At 53.0% G+C, this 16,371-nt stretch overlaps 1 protein-coding gene and 1 non-coding gene across 5 annotated transcripts in view; one reads left to right on the top strand and one right to left on the bottom strand.

The window, feature by feature from the left end:
- Positions 1-16,371, top strand: part of NWD1 (NACHT and WD repeat domain containing 1) — a 73,836-nt gene that overhangs the window by 24,081 nt on the left and 33,384 nt on the right. For all 4 annotated transcript variants that reach the window (XM_053897047.1, XM_019416211.2, XM_019416210.2 and 1 more), the window contains 6 exons: positions 5,209-5,412; positions 7,030-7,189; positions 7,814-7,931; positions 8,608-8,766; positions 12,663-12,860; positions 15,925-16,047. In XM_053897047.1, the coding sequence (XP_053753022.1) occupies positions 5,209-5,412; positions 7,030-7,189; positions 7,814-7,931; positions 8,608-8,766; positions 12,663-12,860; positions 15,925-16,047 (962 nt within the window). The remainder of the gene's footprint in view (positions 1-5,208; positions 5,413-7,029; positions 7,190-7,813; positions 7,932-8,607; positions 8,767-12,662; positions 12,861-15,924; positions 16,048-16,371) is intronic.
- TRNAN-AUU (transfer RNA asparagine (anticodon AUU)) lies at positions 2,318-2,408 on the bottom strand. Its single transcript is given in 2 exon segments — positions 2,318-2,353; positions 2,372-2,408. It is a non-coding gene; the product is annotated as a tRNA-Asn (tRNA).

Genomic DNA, 16,371 nt, shown 5'->3' on the forward strand with positions numbered 1-16,371 from the left:
ATCTCTGTATCTATCTATCTACACACATATACACCCACACACACACAGAGTTTTTTCCCTGGGCCATTTGAGAATTCATTACAGGCATAATATCCCTTTACCCTTAAATATTTCACGTATTTCTTAAGAACAAGGACAGCCAGAACCCCACGTCACCACAGGACAATTACAAGATTCAGGAAGTGTATCATAGATGCAATTATATTATTTAATACACAGTTTATAATGAAAATTTGCCAACTGTCTAAAAAATGTCCTCTATAGCTCCCCCCCCCCCTTTGTCCCCAATCCAGGATCCCAACAGGATCCTGTGTCGCACTTAGTCGTCAAGATTCTTTGGTCTCCTTTAATTTGGAACATTCCACCATCAGTCTTTGTCCTTTTGAAGAGTCCAGGTCAGTTGTTTTGTAGATCAGCACTCCTCCACCCTCAATGGGGGATAGGCACCTCGGTCCTTGTTTTCGCAGAAAGAATTTGATATAGCAGGTCTGGGGTGGGGCCTGGAATCCTGTGTTTCTCCCTGGCGACGCTGAAGCTGCTGGTCCAGGGACCACACCTGAGCTGGGGCAGTTTGTAGCGTGTTCCTCCACCTGGCTTGGTCTGATGTTTCCTCGTGATTACATTCAGGTTCAACCTGAGAGATACTCAGCCCTTCTTGGGCACGGATTATCTTTCCCATTGTAAATTTGCAAGCTCCTCTCTGTATTTAATAAGCAATACATGGGGAGATCTCAGAAAAACCTTTTTACAGCCAAATGCTCTGAGGGATTGACTACCAGCATGCATCTACCCTTAATCCCAAGCTTGTGGCATGGGAATCCACAAGAAAGCAAATAGGAAAATCCAATTCAGTGTGTTTGTAGAGTTTGAAGGACAGAATGCTTAAAGGCGGAAAGTCTCAGGGCTGCGCACTGTGATGTCATGATGGTCAAGAGCAGGACAGAGGAGTACGTCTGTCACACGCACCCAGCAGCCAGACTCCAGCCCCCAGGAGAGTAGAACAGAGGCCAGCTGGCAGACCCACAAGCAGAAAGCTTTGCCTTGATGCAAACGGCCGTCGGAAACACTCAAGCCCACCGTCAGAAGTGCCGGACAGAGAGGTCTCCCCTCTCCAGTTTCCTGGGCAATGTTTTCTTCTAGACCTTTGTTTGCCCTTTGCCCCAAATCAGTCAAGATGGCAGTGATCAGACCAGTGCGGGTCTGCTCGTTTCTTTGCCAGGCACAGAATCCCACTCTTGCTAGTGTGTAAGAAATAGGGCTTTATAAGGCCACGGGAAGAGCTCAGGGAATCCAGGGCCACCCAATTTCCAACTCCAGTGGGGCAAATCCCAGCTTTCATGTTACACCCCAGATTTTGTGACGGGTGGCTTGCCACCCTCCCCCCCCCCCCCCCCCGGCAGAGTGGAGGCTGGGCCTGCTTCTATAAGAGTACAGACTGGGGAATGTTCCAGAAATAAGTGGTGGGCCACCAGGCCAACCTGACACAGCAGTCTACACGGAGGAGGTGGGTTGTCATGGGAACCAGAAAGCCATGAGAGACAGAACGGACCTCTGGGTCTTCTCTGCCCATTGGCTTCTGTTCTGGACTCTTCCTTTGTCCTTCTCCCCCCCCACCCCGCCCCCTCCCCAGAACTTTCGCTTGCCTCAAGCTTCCATTGGCATCATTAGCTCCCATCTTAGAGAACTGGCAGCATCATACTGGCTCCTTCTGGAGTCCTGATTCCAAAATCTGGGGAGACAGAAATAATCGGCCTGCTTGGCCCCACGTCTGGCCTAATTAGCAAAGCCCCGTGGGGTGTAGGACCTGCCGTCCCAGGGGCAGGAGGTTTATGGAGGGAGGGTGCCTGCCGGGGCTGTGATTTCGGGACCTCTCACTGCATGAAAACAGGCCAGTGTGCTGTGATGGTTGAGAGCCTGGCCCTTGGAGCAGAGCTGAGTCCTTCTAGACCAGTGGAGATTCTGGGGAGATTCTGCCCCCAGGGGACACTGGGCCATGTGCAGGGACATTTCTGGTTGTCATAACTTGGTGGGGGGAGCTACTGGCATCGAGTGAGTGGAGACCAGGGATGCCACTCAGCACCCTGCAGTGCACAGGACGGTCCCCACGGCAGATGATGATGGAGCCCCCGGTGTCAGCAGTGACGGGGCGAGAAACCCTGCCTTAGCACGAGAGAGACCCTGTCTGCTGTCTGTTTCCATCTGTCTCTCTTGTTTTTAATGGTTTTTTTTTTTTTGAGAGAGAGAGAGAGAGAACAGGAGAGGGGTAGAGGGAGAGGGAGAGAGAGAATCCCATGCAGGCTCCATGCTGTCAACCCAGAGCCCAACGTGGGACTCGATCCCACGACCATAAGATCACGACCTAAGCTGAAATCAATAGTCAGATGCTCAACCGACTGAGCCACCCAGGCTCCCCTCCAGCCACCTATCTATCTTCCTATCTATCTATCTATCTATCTATCTATCATCTCTCGTTCTCTTTTTCTATATATATGTATGTACATATATATAAACTCGTCTCAGAGCACCTGAGTGGCTCAGTCAGCTAAGCATCCGACTCTTGATTTCGTTGGTTTGGGCTCAGGTCATGATCTCGAGGTTTGTGAGTTGGAGCCCCTCGTCAAGCTCTGTGGAGCCTGCTTGGGATTCTCGCTCTCCCTCTCTCTGCCCCTCCCCCACTTGTTCTCTCTCTCTCTCTCTCTCTCTCTCTCTCTCAAAATAAACAAACTTAAAAACAAATCTCCTCCATCTACCCATCTTCCTCTGACGTTTCAAGGAGACGCGATCATAAGATAGGTGGTTTTTTGTGACCGATTTCTTTCCCTTAGGGTTCTGTTTCCAAAGTTCATCTGTGCTGTAGCACGTGCAGGGCTCTGTTTCTTCACGTGGCCGAAGAATATTCTATTGCGTGGATACAACCCTGTCTCAGGGTTGCTGTAACAAAAAATACCATAGAACGGAGGCTGATTTTTTAATGTTTATTTATTTTTGAGGAGGGGGAGGAGAGAGAATCCCAAGCAGGCTCCACGCTATCTGCACAGAGCCCGATGCGGGGCTCGAGCCCACAAACCTCAAGATCCTCTAAAAACCAAAGAAGTCAAGGGTCAAACGCTCAACTGACTGAGCCACCCAGGCACCCCTAGAGTTGGGGGGGGGCTTCTAAATTTATTTCTCACAGTTCTGGAGGCTGGAGAGTCCAAGGTTAAGGTGCTGGCAGGTATGGTGTCTGCTGAGAGCTCTCTCCCTGGTTCATCTTCTGGCTGTGTCCTCACATGGCAAAGGGATAAGGGAGCTCTCGGGAGCATTAACCCCGTTCATGGGGTTCCACATTCATGACCCAATCACCTCCCAAATGCCCTGCTCCCTAAATACCATCACCTTGGGGGATTAGGACCTCAACGTATGGATTTGCCCTAGAGACACGTCCCCCGTCCACAGCAACCACATTTTGTTCATCCGCTCATCGGTTCAAGGATATCTGGACCGTTTCCGCCTTCTGGCTGTCGTGAACCAGGCTGATCTGAACAGGCGTGTGCAAGTTGTGGTTTGAACACCTGTCTGGAGCGAGATTTGAAAACCATAAATCTGATTCCGTTTCTGCCCCGATTAACTCTTCCAAGGACTTCCCCTGGCTTTGAGGAAAGTATCCAAACTCCTTGCCAAGGCCTGCTGGATCTGGCTGCCTTCCACCCCCCCCGCCCCAGATCTCACGCCGGCCCCTTCCCTGCCACCCGACCCCAGCTCCAATGGCGCCTTCTCAGAGGGACCCGCCTGCTCCCAGACCCCACTTACTGCTCTATTTCATGTGACATGGGTTGGGCTATTCTCTTCCTGGCAATCGGTGTTACCCAACCTCTCTGTGCTCTTTTCCTGTTATTTCCCACCTGGCTCTGGGAATGAGAAGACGAGCCATCCAACTCGAGCCTGAAAGGTGGGGACCCAAGCTTGATTTGTACTGAGGGTGTGTCAAAGAATGGGAAAGAAGCTTCTACCCTGAAGGAGGGGGTTTTCAGGAGGAGCCACGGGAGGGGTGCTATCAAGAGGACGGCCCCCTCCCCCCCCACCCCGGGTGTGGTTCCCTGGAATTCTGGTTTGGAGAAAACTGTCAAGGGAAGAAAGCAGGTTGGGGGGGGGGGGGGTGGGTGGCATGGCTTCACCTGCAGGGGGAGTGTGGAGTCGAGCCCCAGGGACATTACAGCTGTGATCGTCAAAGATGATTGTGCTCACAGAAGAGAGCTTAGGGGACGCCTCACCTTGTCGTATACTAGAGAACGCTACGTGAGCAGGTGTCTATACATATGAAGAATGTGGCAGGTGTTCTGATCGAAAGGAAGGCTTCGGGGCGCGTGGGTGGCTCAGTCGGTTGAGCATGCAACTTCGGCTCAGGTGATGATCTAACGGTCCGTGAGTTCGAGCCCCGCGTCGGGCTCTGTGCTGACGGCTCAGAGCCTGGAGCCTGCTTCCGATTCTGTGTCTCCCTCTCTCTCTCTGTCCCTCCCCCACTCGTGCTCTGTCTGTCTCTCTCTCTCTCAAAAATAAAAATAAACATTACAAAAATTAAAAAAAAAAAAGAGAGCCAAGAAGACTTCCGATCCACATCAGAGAACTAAACCCGCACTCACACACGAGGTGTGTGTACCCCACAAGGTGCACCCAGAAGCCAGCCTGCCTCTTTCCCTTGCTCTAAGGGGAACCCTGTTGCCCTCCCAGAAGAAGCATGCAGGCCAGTCTCCAGCTCTTCCGGCCTGATGCTCTCAGGCGTCGGGAAGTCCTTCGGGTCCAGCACCAAAACTTCATCACCCACCCCCTTTAGGGCCGCTTCCTTCCTCTCGCTCTGTCCTTTCTCGGGCCAGGAAACACAGGCAGGGCTGGCGTGGGCACATGTGGTGCCTGCGTTGCTTTTCTAAATCACCTGCCGTCTCCCTCCCTATGCTGCCTGACTCATCTGAGGCTGGGGAGAGCCTGGTCCGTGGCTCTGTCAGGTGTGTGTGCAGAAGGAAAGATCAGGAAGGTCTTCTGCGATGGGCACGGCTGTACCTGGGCACCGGTACCTGTTAGGCATCGTCCAAATGCCGTCCCTCAGAGCGAACCTTTTTGGGGCAGGCAGGATGTTGTGCAGACAGCTGGCCACGTCTCTCTCCCTCTCTGGGCTGCTGTGTCCCCCAGCCGCAGGAGACAGCGTGTTCCAGTGCCCGTCCCTCCTCCCCGCAGGCATGGGCTCTCAGAGGCAGAGCTGAAGGACGTCCTGTCCTTGGACGACGAGGCCCTGCAGGTGGTCTACCGGGACTGGACCCCGCCCAGCAAGGAGCTGCTGCGTTTTCCACCGCTGCTCTGGGTGAGGCTTCGCCGGGATCTGGACCACTGCTTGGCCCGGCGGCCCGTGGACGGCTTCACGCTCCTGGCCATTGCCCACAGGTGGGTCCAGCGTGGCGGTAGCACTCTCTGGGTGCCCGAGAGCGAGGACTCGTGCCTCGGGCTCCTCCTTGTTCCAGATCCTTCTTCTAACCCCGGTCCCAGCGTACCAGCGCAGCATCCAAGGGTTTCCACATCACCGACTCGGACACAACTAAGTTGTTTTTGAAACTGAGGATCGGGTCACATAACACAAAATTCACCATTTTCAAGGGTACAAATTCAGTAACATTTAGTGCATCCACAATGTTGGGTAACCAGCCTCTCTAAACAGTTCCAGAACAATTCTATCCGCCCCCCCAAAGGACACCTCGTTCCCATCAGCAGTCACTCCCTACTCCCCCAGCTCCTAGAACCTGCTAATCTGCTTTCTGTCTCCATGGATTTGCCTGATCTGGACATTTCGTATACGTGGGATCAGACAACATGTATACAGAAGGCGAGATGTCCCCTCAGCCTCTGAGCATGACTGGGGGTGGGGGAGGACAGCAGATGAGGAATATGCCCCCCCCACCCCCAACATTCCAGAGCGGGGGGAAAAAAGAACACAATATTCAGGAGCATATGAGAACGGCCCTGAACTCCTAGCCTCTCCCCCCCACCGGGCCTTTGCACATGCCATTCCCTTGCCCTGGAATACCGTCGTTTTCTGATACGGTTCACCACACAGACTCCTACTTAACCTCTGAGGCCCAGCCTTTTGTGTCTGGCTTCTTTCCTCAGCATAAAGGTTCGCAGGCTCATCCGTGTTGTAGTGTGAATCGGGGCTTCATTCCTTTTCTTGGCTGAGAAATAACCCGTTGCATGGATGGACCACGTTTTGTTTATCTGTGCGTCCACTGATGGCCACTTGGGTTGTTTCTTGGGACTGTGATCGGTGCTGCCGTGAACACGTGTGCACAGGTGTTTGTTTGAATACCTGCTTTTGCTTCGTTTTGCTCTTAAGTAGGCTCCACACCAAGCGTGGGGCCCAGCTCAGGGCTTGAACTCGTGACCCTGAGATTAAGACCTGAGCTGAGATCAAGAGCCCGACACCTAACCGACTGAGCCACGTGGGCGCCCCTGAACACCTATTTTTTAATTCTCTTGGTCTACACCTGGGAGTGGAGTTGCTGGGTCAGACAGTACCTTGTTTTATGTTTAACTTATTGAGAAACCCAAATGTTCCTTTTCCAAGTAACTTTATTAAAGGGGAAAGAAGAGGGGCGCCTGGGTGGCTCAGTCGGTTAAGCGTCCGACTTCAGCTCAGGTCACGATCTCGCGGTCCGTGAGGTCGAGCCCCGCGTCCGGCTCTGGGCTGATGGCTCGGAGCCTGGAGCCTGCTTCCGATTCTGTGTCTCCCTCTCTCTCTGCCCCTCCCCCATTCATGCTCTGTCTCTCTCTGTCCCAAAAATAAATAAATGTTAAAAAAATAAATAAATAAAGGGGAAAGAAGAAAGATGGGCCAATTTATAGATAGATGTTAGGTAACCAATGGGACGGGTGGTCAGCGGAGGCAGTGAGCATCCGGCAGGGGCTCAGGAGGGACCCACAATTGGGAACAGCCTCCTGGAAGGCGGGTGGCCCCCCTCTGAGCTCACCAATCGCCCAGGCCCAAGAGCCCGTGTCCCCTCTCTGCAGGCAGCTGGCCGAGGTGGTCCAAGAGCGCTACCTGTCCGGGGTTGAGAGAGCCAAGAGGCACGGGGTCTTGGCTGACTTCTTCTCAGGGGCCTGGAGCCAGGGCACCAAGAAGCTCATCACCCTGCCGCTCGTGGGGAAGCCCCTGAACCTGGACCGCATGGTGAGGTGTCTGCCTGGGGTCCTTGCTCTCTACCTGCAGTCTCCGCCCTGCCGTGCAGGCAAGGTCAAGGCTGCCTGGCGAGGACCGCCCGCTCCTTCCTTCCTTCTTTTCCACCCAGAATGCCATCCTGACCTTCTTCCTTTCCCTCCCCCACAGAAGGCGGGATGTCTCCTCAGCCTCTGAGCATGACTGGGGGTGGGTGGGGAACAGCAGATGAGGAATATGTCCCCCATTCTATGCCCCAACATTCCAGAGCGGGGGAGAAAAAGAATCAAAATATTCAGGAGCATATGAGAAAGGCCCTGAATTCCTGGCGTCTCCCGCCTCTGGGCCTTTGCACATGCCATCCCCTTGCCCTGGAACACCGTCGTTTTCTGATATGGTTCACCACACAGACTCCTACTTAACCTCTGAGGCCCAGCTCCGATGCCCCTTGGATTCCCTGAGCCCCGAGTTCCTCCCTCTGTCCTGGCCCTGCCTGTGGTGGGTGTGGGACATCTCTGTCTGGAACTGTGTCCCCGTCCCCTCCAGTGTCGCCTGTGCGTGGCTTGGCCCACGTTTGTGGAGCGAACGAATGAGCTTGGGTCATAGCGGCCTGGTTGTCGGCCCCCTCCTCCTCTGCAGGTGGCCCCTCAGCCCCTGTGGTTCTCAGACACGGTCGCAAATGTGCGGAAGCTGAAGGAGATGCCTCATCACCTGGTCCACTCAGGCCGCCTTGAAACGCTGAAGCAGGAGGTTCTGGGTGAGGGTCGCACCCGTTTCGGAGGGGACTCAGTGGGTCCCAACCTTCCGCTGTGCTCCCGCATACGTCAGAATCCTCGACTCTGCTTAAGACAGTGGTTCTCACCAGGGGTCATTCTGTGCCCCCCCACCACCAGCAGGGGACACGTGGCAATGTCCGGGGACGTTTTGGTTGTCACAGCTCAGGCAAGGGAGTGCTACTGGCATCTAGTCCCAGCTGATAGGGCAGACGTGAGAAATGTGGTCTTAGAATGAGACCCTGTCTGTCCGTCTGTCTATCATATCATATGACAGATATGATATGATAATCTTTGTATTTAGCCACCTATCACCCCTCTACCCACCCACCTTCCTATTTGTCTCTCTATCTATCCTTCTGTTCATCCCCGTGAGTCTCAACCAGGGGTGATTCTGCACCCAGGAGACTTTTGGCAACGTTCGTGTTTTTGCTGATCACCCCCGGGGAGGTGCTATGGCATCCGGTGGGTGGAGGCCAGGGGTGCTGGTCGGCCCCGCACAGTGCACGGCCCCACCGCAGAGAATGACGCGGCCCCAAACCTCAGCAGTGTCGAGGCCGTGAACCCCCAGAGAAACGGAGAGGTGAGACCAGCCTCCAAGTATGAACGAGAAGGACACGTGTGCCCCTACAATACCCCCTCCCCCCTCCCTGCCCACAGGCAGCATGAACTGGATTTCCTGCCGCGGCATCTCTGGAGGCATCGAGAGCCTGTTGGACGACTTTGACCTGTATGCCCCTTACCTGGACTGTCCGGAGGTCGGCCTGGTCCGGGAAGCCCTCCAGCTGTGCCGCCCGGCCCTGGAGCTCCGAGGCATGGGTGAGTCGGCCTGGCGGGGGGCTTCACTCTGCACTGAGTTCTAGAAGATCATTCTCCTCACCAAGACCCCAGCTGGACTTTCATTAGCCGGCACACCTTTCCTGTCTACGCCTGTGGGGTTTCTAGAATTTAGAATGGAAGCTGGAAGAGCTTTGGAGTGAAGCGTTTTCCAGAAAAAGGGCCAGATAGGAAAAATGTCAGGCAAAAATCGAGGAAGTTATGTCAATATTAATATAATAAGAGAGAAAACACGTTCCCCCAATTTTTTTTATTGATAACATTTGAAACAGAGTGATAGTAGTTGAACATGACTTTTTGTAACTCAAGTCTACTCAAGAGAAAGAAGGAGTGGGGCGCCTGGGTGGCTCGGTAGGTAAAGCGTCCGACTTCGGCTCAGGTCATGATCTCACAGCTCATGGGGTTGAGCCCCGCATCGGGCTCTGGGCTGATGGCTCAGAGCCTGGAGCCTGCTTCGGATTCTGTGTCTCCCTCTCTCTCTGTCCCTCCCCTGCTCACTCTCTCTCTCTCAAAAATAAATAAACATTAAAAATTAAAAAAAAAAAAAAAGAAAGAAAGAAGGGGGCAATTTTTGTCCTAGGGGATGACATTTTGCCTAACCGGGGTTCAAAGTCGGTGTTTTCAGCGCACGGCTCAGTGACATCAGGCACTTTCCCACAGGTGGGCAGCCGCCACCACTATCCATCTCCAGAACCAGTTCATCTTGCAAAACTGAACCTGTGTCCCCATCAAACACAAACTCCTCATTCCCTTCCCCCAGCCCCGGGCACCCATCATCTACTCTCTGTGAATCTGACTACCGTAGGGACCTCATCCAAGTGGCCTCAGACAGTCTTGGCCCTCCCGTGTCTGGCTTCTTTCACTCGGCGTGATTTCCTCAGCGTTCGTCCATGTTGTAGCAGGTGTCAGAATCTCCATCTTTAAAAGGCAGGAAAGCATTGCGTTGGGCCGATGGACCTCATTTCGTTTCTCCATCCCTCCACTGATGGACACTTGGGTCGTTTCTACGTATTGCCCGTTGTGACGAATGCTGCTGGGAACACAGGTATACAACTATCTTTTCAAGACCCTGCTTAAAAAAACTCTCTGGAGTAGACACCCAGAAGTACAATTGTCGGATCAGATCGTAATTCGATGTTCATTTTCTCGAGAAACCACCATACGGCAGCTGCACCGTTTTACGTTCCTGCCAGCAAAGCAGCGCACGGGGGCTCCGATTTCTCTGTCCTCACCAGCCCTCGTCATTTTCTGGTTTTTAAAACACTGAGAGTCATCCTGATGAGCGTGAGGTGGCCTGGGTGGTTGTTATCGTACAATCCCCACCTGGTTTTGATTTGAGGGTTTTATAAGGAGTTTTATGAAGGTGCTTAAGTCCCTATATCCCTTCTGTGGCTCCCTTGGAGCTTAACCAAATGCCCCTCCTGGGAGAAGCCTGTCCAGCCCCCACTGAGCCTGGACACCCTCCAGCCCCTGCATTCTTCACCACTACACCCTTTTTCCATCTGTCTCAGCGCTTTTTATTTTTTTTAATTTTTATTAGGGAGAGAGAGAGACACGCATGCACGAGGTGGGGAGGGGCAGAAGGAGAGAGAGAACCCCTAGCAGGCTCTACGCCCAGCACGGAGCCCGACATGGGGTTCGATACATGACTCTGGGGTCATGATCTGAGCCGAAATCAAGCCGTACGCTCAACCCACTGAGCCACCCAGGCGCCCCTGCCTTGGCTCGTAATTATTATTTCTGTTGGTTTTCTTTTGCATCACCCGTGTGCCAAACTGCCAGCCCTACCACATAGACCAGTCCTACCACATAGACCAGTCCTGGCCAAGAACACGGATTTTGAGCCCCACTGTGTTAATTCAAATCTGGGCCTTGCCACTTACTGGTGGTGTGACCTTGCAAGTTCCTGACGCTCCCCACCCCACCCCGCCTTGCTGTCCTCAGTCTTTCCATCTGCAAAATGGGAATGCTGGTCGACCCTCCTACCTACGGCTGTCCCCATGCGGCCATCCAAGGGGCCCGTTACTGTCATGACAGCACCAACCATGTTGATGTGAATGGCCTTGGATGAGCCATTTCTGCACAGAGCCTCAGTTTCCATCATCTGCAAAATGTGGGATTGGACTAAAGCATGTCTAAGATGCCACCCAAGTGGAAGAGGCCGGTGCCCACCATCAGCTTATGCCTTTCTTGTGCATTTTTGCTCACCAGTTGTAAACCTCACAGGGAGTGAGTTGCCAGGAAAAACAGCCTTGGGAACAACTGCCCAGTTTGAGGGAAGATTTAAAAGCCCAAATCACAGCATGTTCTTTGCAGGAATCCTTGATTAACAACCTGTGGCCGGCCCGGCACCAGCGGGTGTAGGAATGAATGTACCACCAGAGGGCGCAGCCGGCCAACCTTGAGCTCCAGCACATTCCAGGACTTGGAGCCTCCTCCAAAGCCCGCCAGCATTCCCAATTTCTCCTATTGCCTTAGGCTCCAGGATGATTGGGTGCGATGGCGTTTCTGACTCTATTTTTATTTTATTTTATTTTTTTTAAATTTTTTTTTTCAACGTTTTTTATTTATTTTTGGGACAGAGAGAGACAGAGCATGAACGGGGGAGGGGCAGAGAGAGATGGAGACACAGAATCGGAAACAGGCTCCAGGCTCCGAGCCATCAGCTCAGAGCCTGACGCGGGGCTCGAACTCACAGACCGCGAGATCGTGACCTGGCTGAAGTCGGACGCTTAACCGACTGCGCCACCCAGGCGCCCCATCTATTTTTATTTTAAAAGCTGACATTTTGTTCATCATGGGCTTGGGGGGGCATTAATTTTGATTTTTTAAAAATATTGCATGGAAATAGTATTTATCTTGATGGTTGTGTTTGTGGGTGCCACCTTACATCTTGCACCCATGGTGAGTGGGGCACTTGACCCTGGTCCTGACCTTGCCTCATTCCACGTGCCAGCAAACCAAGGCACAAAGCTTTGTCACCATTGCCCCAAACCCCACAGTTGGGACAAGCCGACAGCAGAGACAATGAACTGCTTGCCTTCAGCGTCCCTGGTCTTCACTCAAGGTTGGAATAAAACTTTTTGGGTCAGATTCCCACCTCCTACTGGCTGTGTGACCTGGTACAAGTTGCTTAACCTCTCTGAGCCTCAATTTCCCCCTTTATGAACTTGGGATAATAATGATGGTATGTCTGTTGGGATAGGCAGAAAGCACTGCCCTCTCCACAGATATATTCGCTTCCTAATCCTTGGAACCTGTGACTCTTGTCTTATGCGGCAAACGATGTGACTAAATTAAGGAATTTGAGACGGAGAGTTTATCCTGGATTATCCAGATGGGCTCGAAAGGCAATCCCAAATGTCCTTATCAAACGGAAGCAGCCTTGATGGGCCTGTCTGGATTCAGCTTCGTGGTGGCTGTGGGCCCTTTAGCCTTGCTCTACATTTCACTGCTCAAGCTTGCTGCCTAAAAGCGGCCTCTACAACTTATCGGGTGTCTGTGATGTTCTAGGTGCTAAGAACAGAGCAATGAACGAGACAGACCCCATTCCTGTTTCAGGAAACTCAAGGTCTAGGGTAGTGAGGAGAGGCGGGGCCACGAAGAAAGGTTAATTGTAGCTGTGATGAGCTGGGGGGTGGGGCAGGTGGATTAGTGGGTTGGGCTGGAAAGGGCTTTTTAAAGAAGTGGCCCTTTAGCTAAAATTAGGAGGTGATTAGCATGAGAAAGGGGGAAGGCCAGTCCAGGCCAAAGGCCCCCCACCCCCATCCAGGCTAAGAACCACCCGGGGCCCTGGAAGTAGGGGTGAGTGTTTGGGGAGAGAGACAGAGGCAGGAGAAGATGGCCCTTCCCCTTAACGTGAGTCCCCTTTGTTGCAGAGAGGAGCATCCTATATACAGAACTCCTGGCCAGACTCCATTTCTTCACGACCTCACATCCGGCGCTGGTGGGACAGCTGTGCCAACAGGCCCAGAACTGGTTCCGGATGTGCCCACATCCTGTGCTGGTACCCCTCACGGGATTCCTCCAGCCCCCGGGAGGACCCCTCCGGGCAACCCTCACCGGCTGTCACAAGGGTGAGTCTCTGGGACTGCCAGGCCCCCTCATGCCTGAGGGCAGCGGAAGGCAGGTGTTTCTGGCTGCTCTCTGGGGCTCTCCTCTGTCAGTATAGGGAGGCCCCCGGGGTGCCATCAGGGCAAGCCTTTGCTGTCTCATGCTGACTCCACTCTCTCTGCCCCCCAGGGACTGTAGATTACTAGTGTAAATACCACTAATGAGCCCAGAGCAAGGAGGTGCTGGCTGCCTCTAAGAATCGAGTGTCCATCTTACAGATAGTTTCTGGGATTTACTGGCTCGCGCTGGTAAGTCCAAAAGCTAGGGATTGTGTCCGACTGGTCCCTGAGAGGCTGGTGGAACTCATGGATTCTCCTGGGACACCAAAATGTCAGAGAAACTAGAGGACTTAGTTCTCTCTATTCATGTGTTATCCCTTGCTTCCCTCCTTCTTTCTGTCTGTCCTTCCGTCCATCCATCCATCCATCCATCCATCCATCCACACTTCCTTCCTTCCTTCTCCTTCCTTCCTTCCCTCCACCTGTCAGTCCATTAGCTATCTTTCAGCCCTCTGTCCACACCACTCATCTTTCCATTTCCCTCTGAACATCTTCCACTCACTCACTCACTCACCCCACCACCCATCTGTGCACCCAGCCATTCATCAGCCCGCCCACCCATCTATCGGTTGATTCATCTATCTACTCATCTAACATCCACCCATCCACTCACCCACTTATCCAGCCAGCCATCTAGCTATCCACTCATGCCCCAGTCTACCTCCACTCATCCACCCCTTTATCTGCCCACGCATAACTTCTTGCATTATTGAAAGGCCAGCAAATACAATTAAGTTGTGGCTCGAATGTCAGTTATTGCAAGTCGGGCCATTTCTGTGCCACATGGCCCTGTAGGGAGAGCTACACTCCCAAGGCATAGTGCTTCCAAAACAGAAGTTCTAAGAGACGAAGTACTATATACATGGAGGAACTGATTTAGGGACAGCTGCTAGAATGCTGTGTTCAGAAGGGAATCTGATTTAATGGAGAAGACTATCTTTATTAGGTTACAAGTTCAAATGGCTGTAACAAGGGACAAAATAGCAGTGGCTTAAATAAAAAAGCAGTTCATTTCCTCCCACTCCCACACAACAGTCCAGGCATAAGTAGAGGTAACACTGTGTCTCCAAGGTGTCAGGTGTTAGAAATAAGCCCACTGCCCCAATCAAAGGAGGGACACGGACTCAGAGCACAGGGAAGCTAGGGTTTAAGCAACCAAGGGCAGGTGTCTGATGGACAGGCACAGTTGGGGCAGTTACAGCAGGCAATTTATCTCCTAGCTGCAAGTCCCTCCCCGGGTTCCTCACTGGCTGAGCACTACAGAGGCAAGTCCCTCCCCCGGTTCCTCACTGGCTGAGCACTACATAGGCAAGTCCCTCCCCCGGTTCCTCACTGGCTGAGCACTACAGAGGCAAGACCCTCCCCCGGTTCCTCACTGGCTGAGTACAACAGAGGCAAGTCCCTCCCCTGGTTCCTCACTGGCTGAGCACTACAGAGGCAAGTCCCTCCCCTGGTTCCTCACTGGCTGAGCACTACAGAGGCAAGTCCCTCCCCTGGTTCCTCACTGGCTGAGCACTACAGAGGCAAGTCCCTCCCCTGGTTCCTCACTGGCTGAGCACTACAGAGGCAAGTCCCTCCCCTGGTTCCTCATTGGCTGAGCACTACAGAGGCAAGTCCCTCCCCTGGTTCCTCATTGGCTGAGTACTGCAGAGGTTGCAGCCTTACTGGTAGTTGCCTATGTCCACGTAAGGCAAAAAGTCTGATTGGAACGCATATACCTTCCCCGAAGGGACACAGAGACTTCGGTCCTTTGGCGCGTGCTCATTGCAAAGCCCGCGAAATATAAGCCCGCGAAACTCAGAGGGGAGGAGGAACCTGGAAGTGAAGTGTCTAAGGGTCTGGGACTCCATTGTGGGGGAGGGGGTTAGGACACATTTCCAATAGGTTGTAAAACTACTGTCAATTAGACAGCACAGCTTTTATTTGGTATTTCTGAAAATGAATCATCTCCCTGACTTCTCGCATCAGGGACCTAGACTCAGTCTTGTTGCTCTGCCATTTTCAATGTGAAACTAACATTTGACGGCTCAACAGTGGCCGTTCCAGCCCCGACCAATAGGATGGCCTTTCGGCCAGTAGGAAGTGGGAAGGGGAGGTGGATGGCAGACCCCTTCCCTTTGAGGGAGTGGTCTAGAAGCAGAATTTATCGCGTCCGTGAGAAGTGTCTCCTTGGTAAGATCTTGGCCATCTTCTGCTGCAAGGGAGCTTGGGAAATATGGCCTTTGTCCGGGTGAATGCGCACTCAGCTAACACCTGTGGGCTGTGGGCTTTGTTACAAAAAGAAGTCTGACCGGATGGCTATGGGGGACAAATCACAGTGCAGTGACTGATTAGGAGGTGGCAGTCACAGAGAAGTTTTTGTTTTTGCCACCCCCCCCCCCCCCCCCCCCCCCCCCGGGTAGGGAGACGTTTTGTGTTCCAGACCCACTGTGCCTCTGTAGGAGCCCTAGTTATGTCAAAGCTCGGAAAGTTTCTACCCACTCTGGGCTTCAGTTTTTTCATTTGCTAAACGAGAAGTTTGAGCTCACATGTCCAGGGTCACACAGTGAATGACCAGAGAAAGAAAGAAAAGGAAAGGAAAGAAAAACAAATCCCATGTCCGTACTCCCTGTCCCAGTGAGGTGGGAACAAAATCCAGTCCTCTGATTTCAACTTTCCCCTATTTTATATATGGGAAACTGAGGCACTGAGCCGGGAAAGGAATCGCCCCTGCGTGAGAACCGCTGAGCTTGGGAGACACTTACGACCTAGCGTCGTCCCTAAGAGCAACATGAGCATTGCAGTCGAGATCTGAACCTGGCGTCTGACAGTGCTGGAACTTTCTAGGTGTGTGGCTCTGGACAAGGGGCTGACTCTGTGCCTCGGTTTCCCTATCTGTGAAGCGGGGGCCCATTAGAGGGCCCCATGGCTGAGCGCTCAGACACGGGAGCTGACGTGGTCGCTCGCTGTTGTCTCTGTGTGGCTGCAGGCATCACGGCCATGGCGTGGAGCGTGGAAGAGAGGCTGCTGGTTGTCGGCACCCATGATGGCACCGTGGCTGTGTGGGACACGGAAGAACATCAGGTGATCCATATGCACATGGGACACACAGGTGAGGCCTGCAAAGTGGGCTTTGTCAACTTCGTCATCAAGATAGATAAGGTTTCGGGGCGCCTGTGTGGCTCAGTTGGTTTGAACATCCAACTTCGGCTCAGGTCACGATCTCGCGGTTCGTGGGTTCGAGCCCCGCCTCGGGCTCTGTGCTGATGGCTCAGAGCCTGGAACCTGCTTCGGATTCTGTGTCTCCCTCTCTCTCAGCCCCTCCCCTGCTCACGCTCTGTCTCTCTCTCTCTCTCTCTCTCTCTCTCTCTCTCTCTCTCAAAAATAAACAAGGATAAAACAAAATTTTTTTAAGATAAATAAGATTGCAATGGAA

This window comes from Panthera pardus, unplaced genomic scaffold, assembly GCF_024362965.1.
Source record: "Panthera pardus isolate Hobbes unplaced genomic scaffold, ASM2436296v1 HiC_scaffold_8, whole genome shotgun sequence".
Classification (NCBI taxonomy): Eukaryota; Metazoa; Chordata; class Mammalia; order Carnivora; family Felidae; genus Panthera; species Panthera pardus.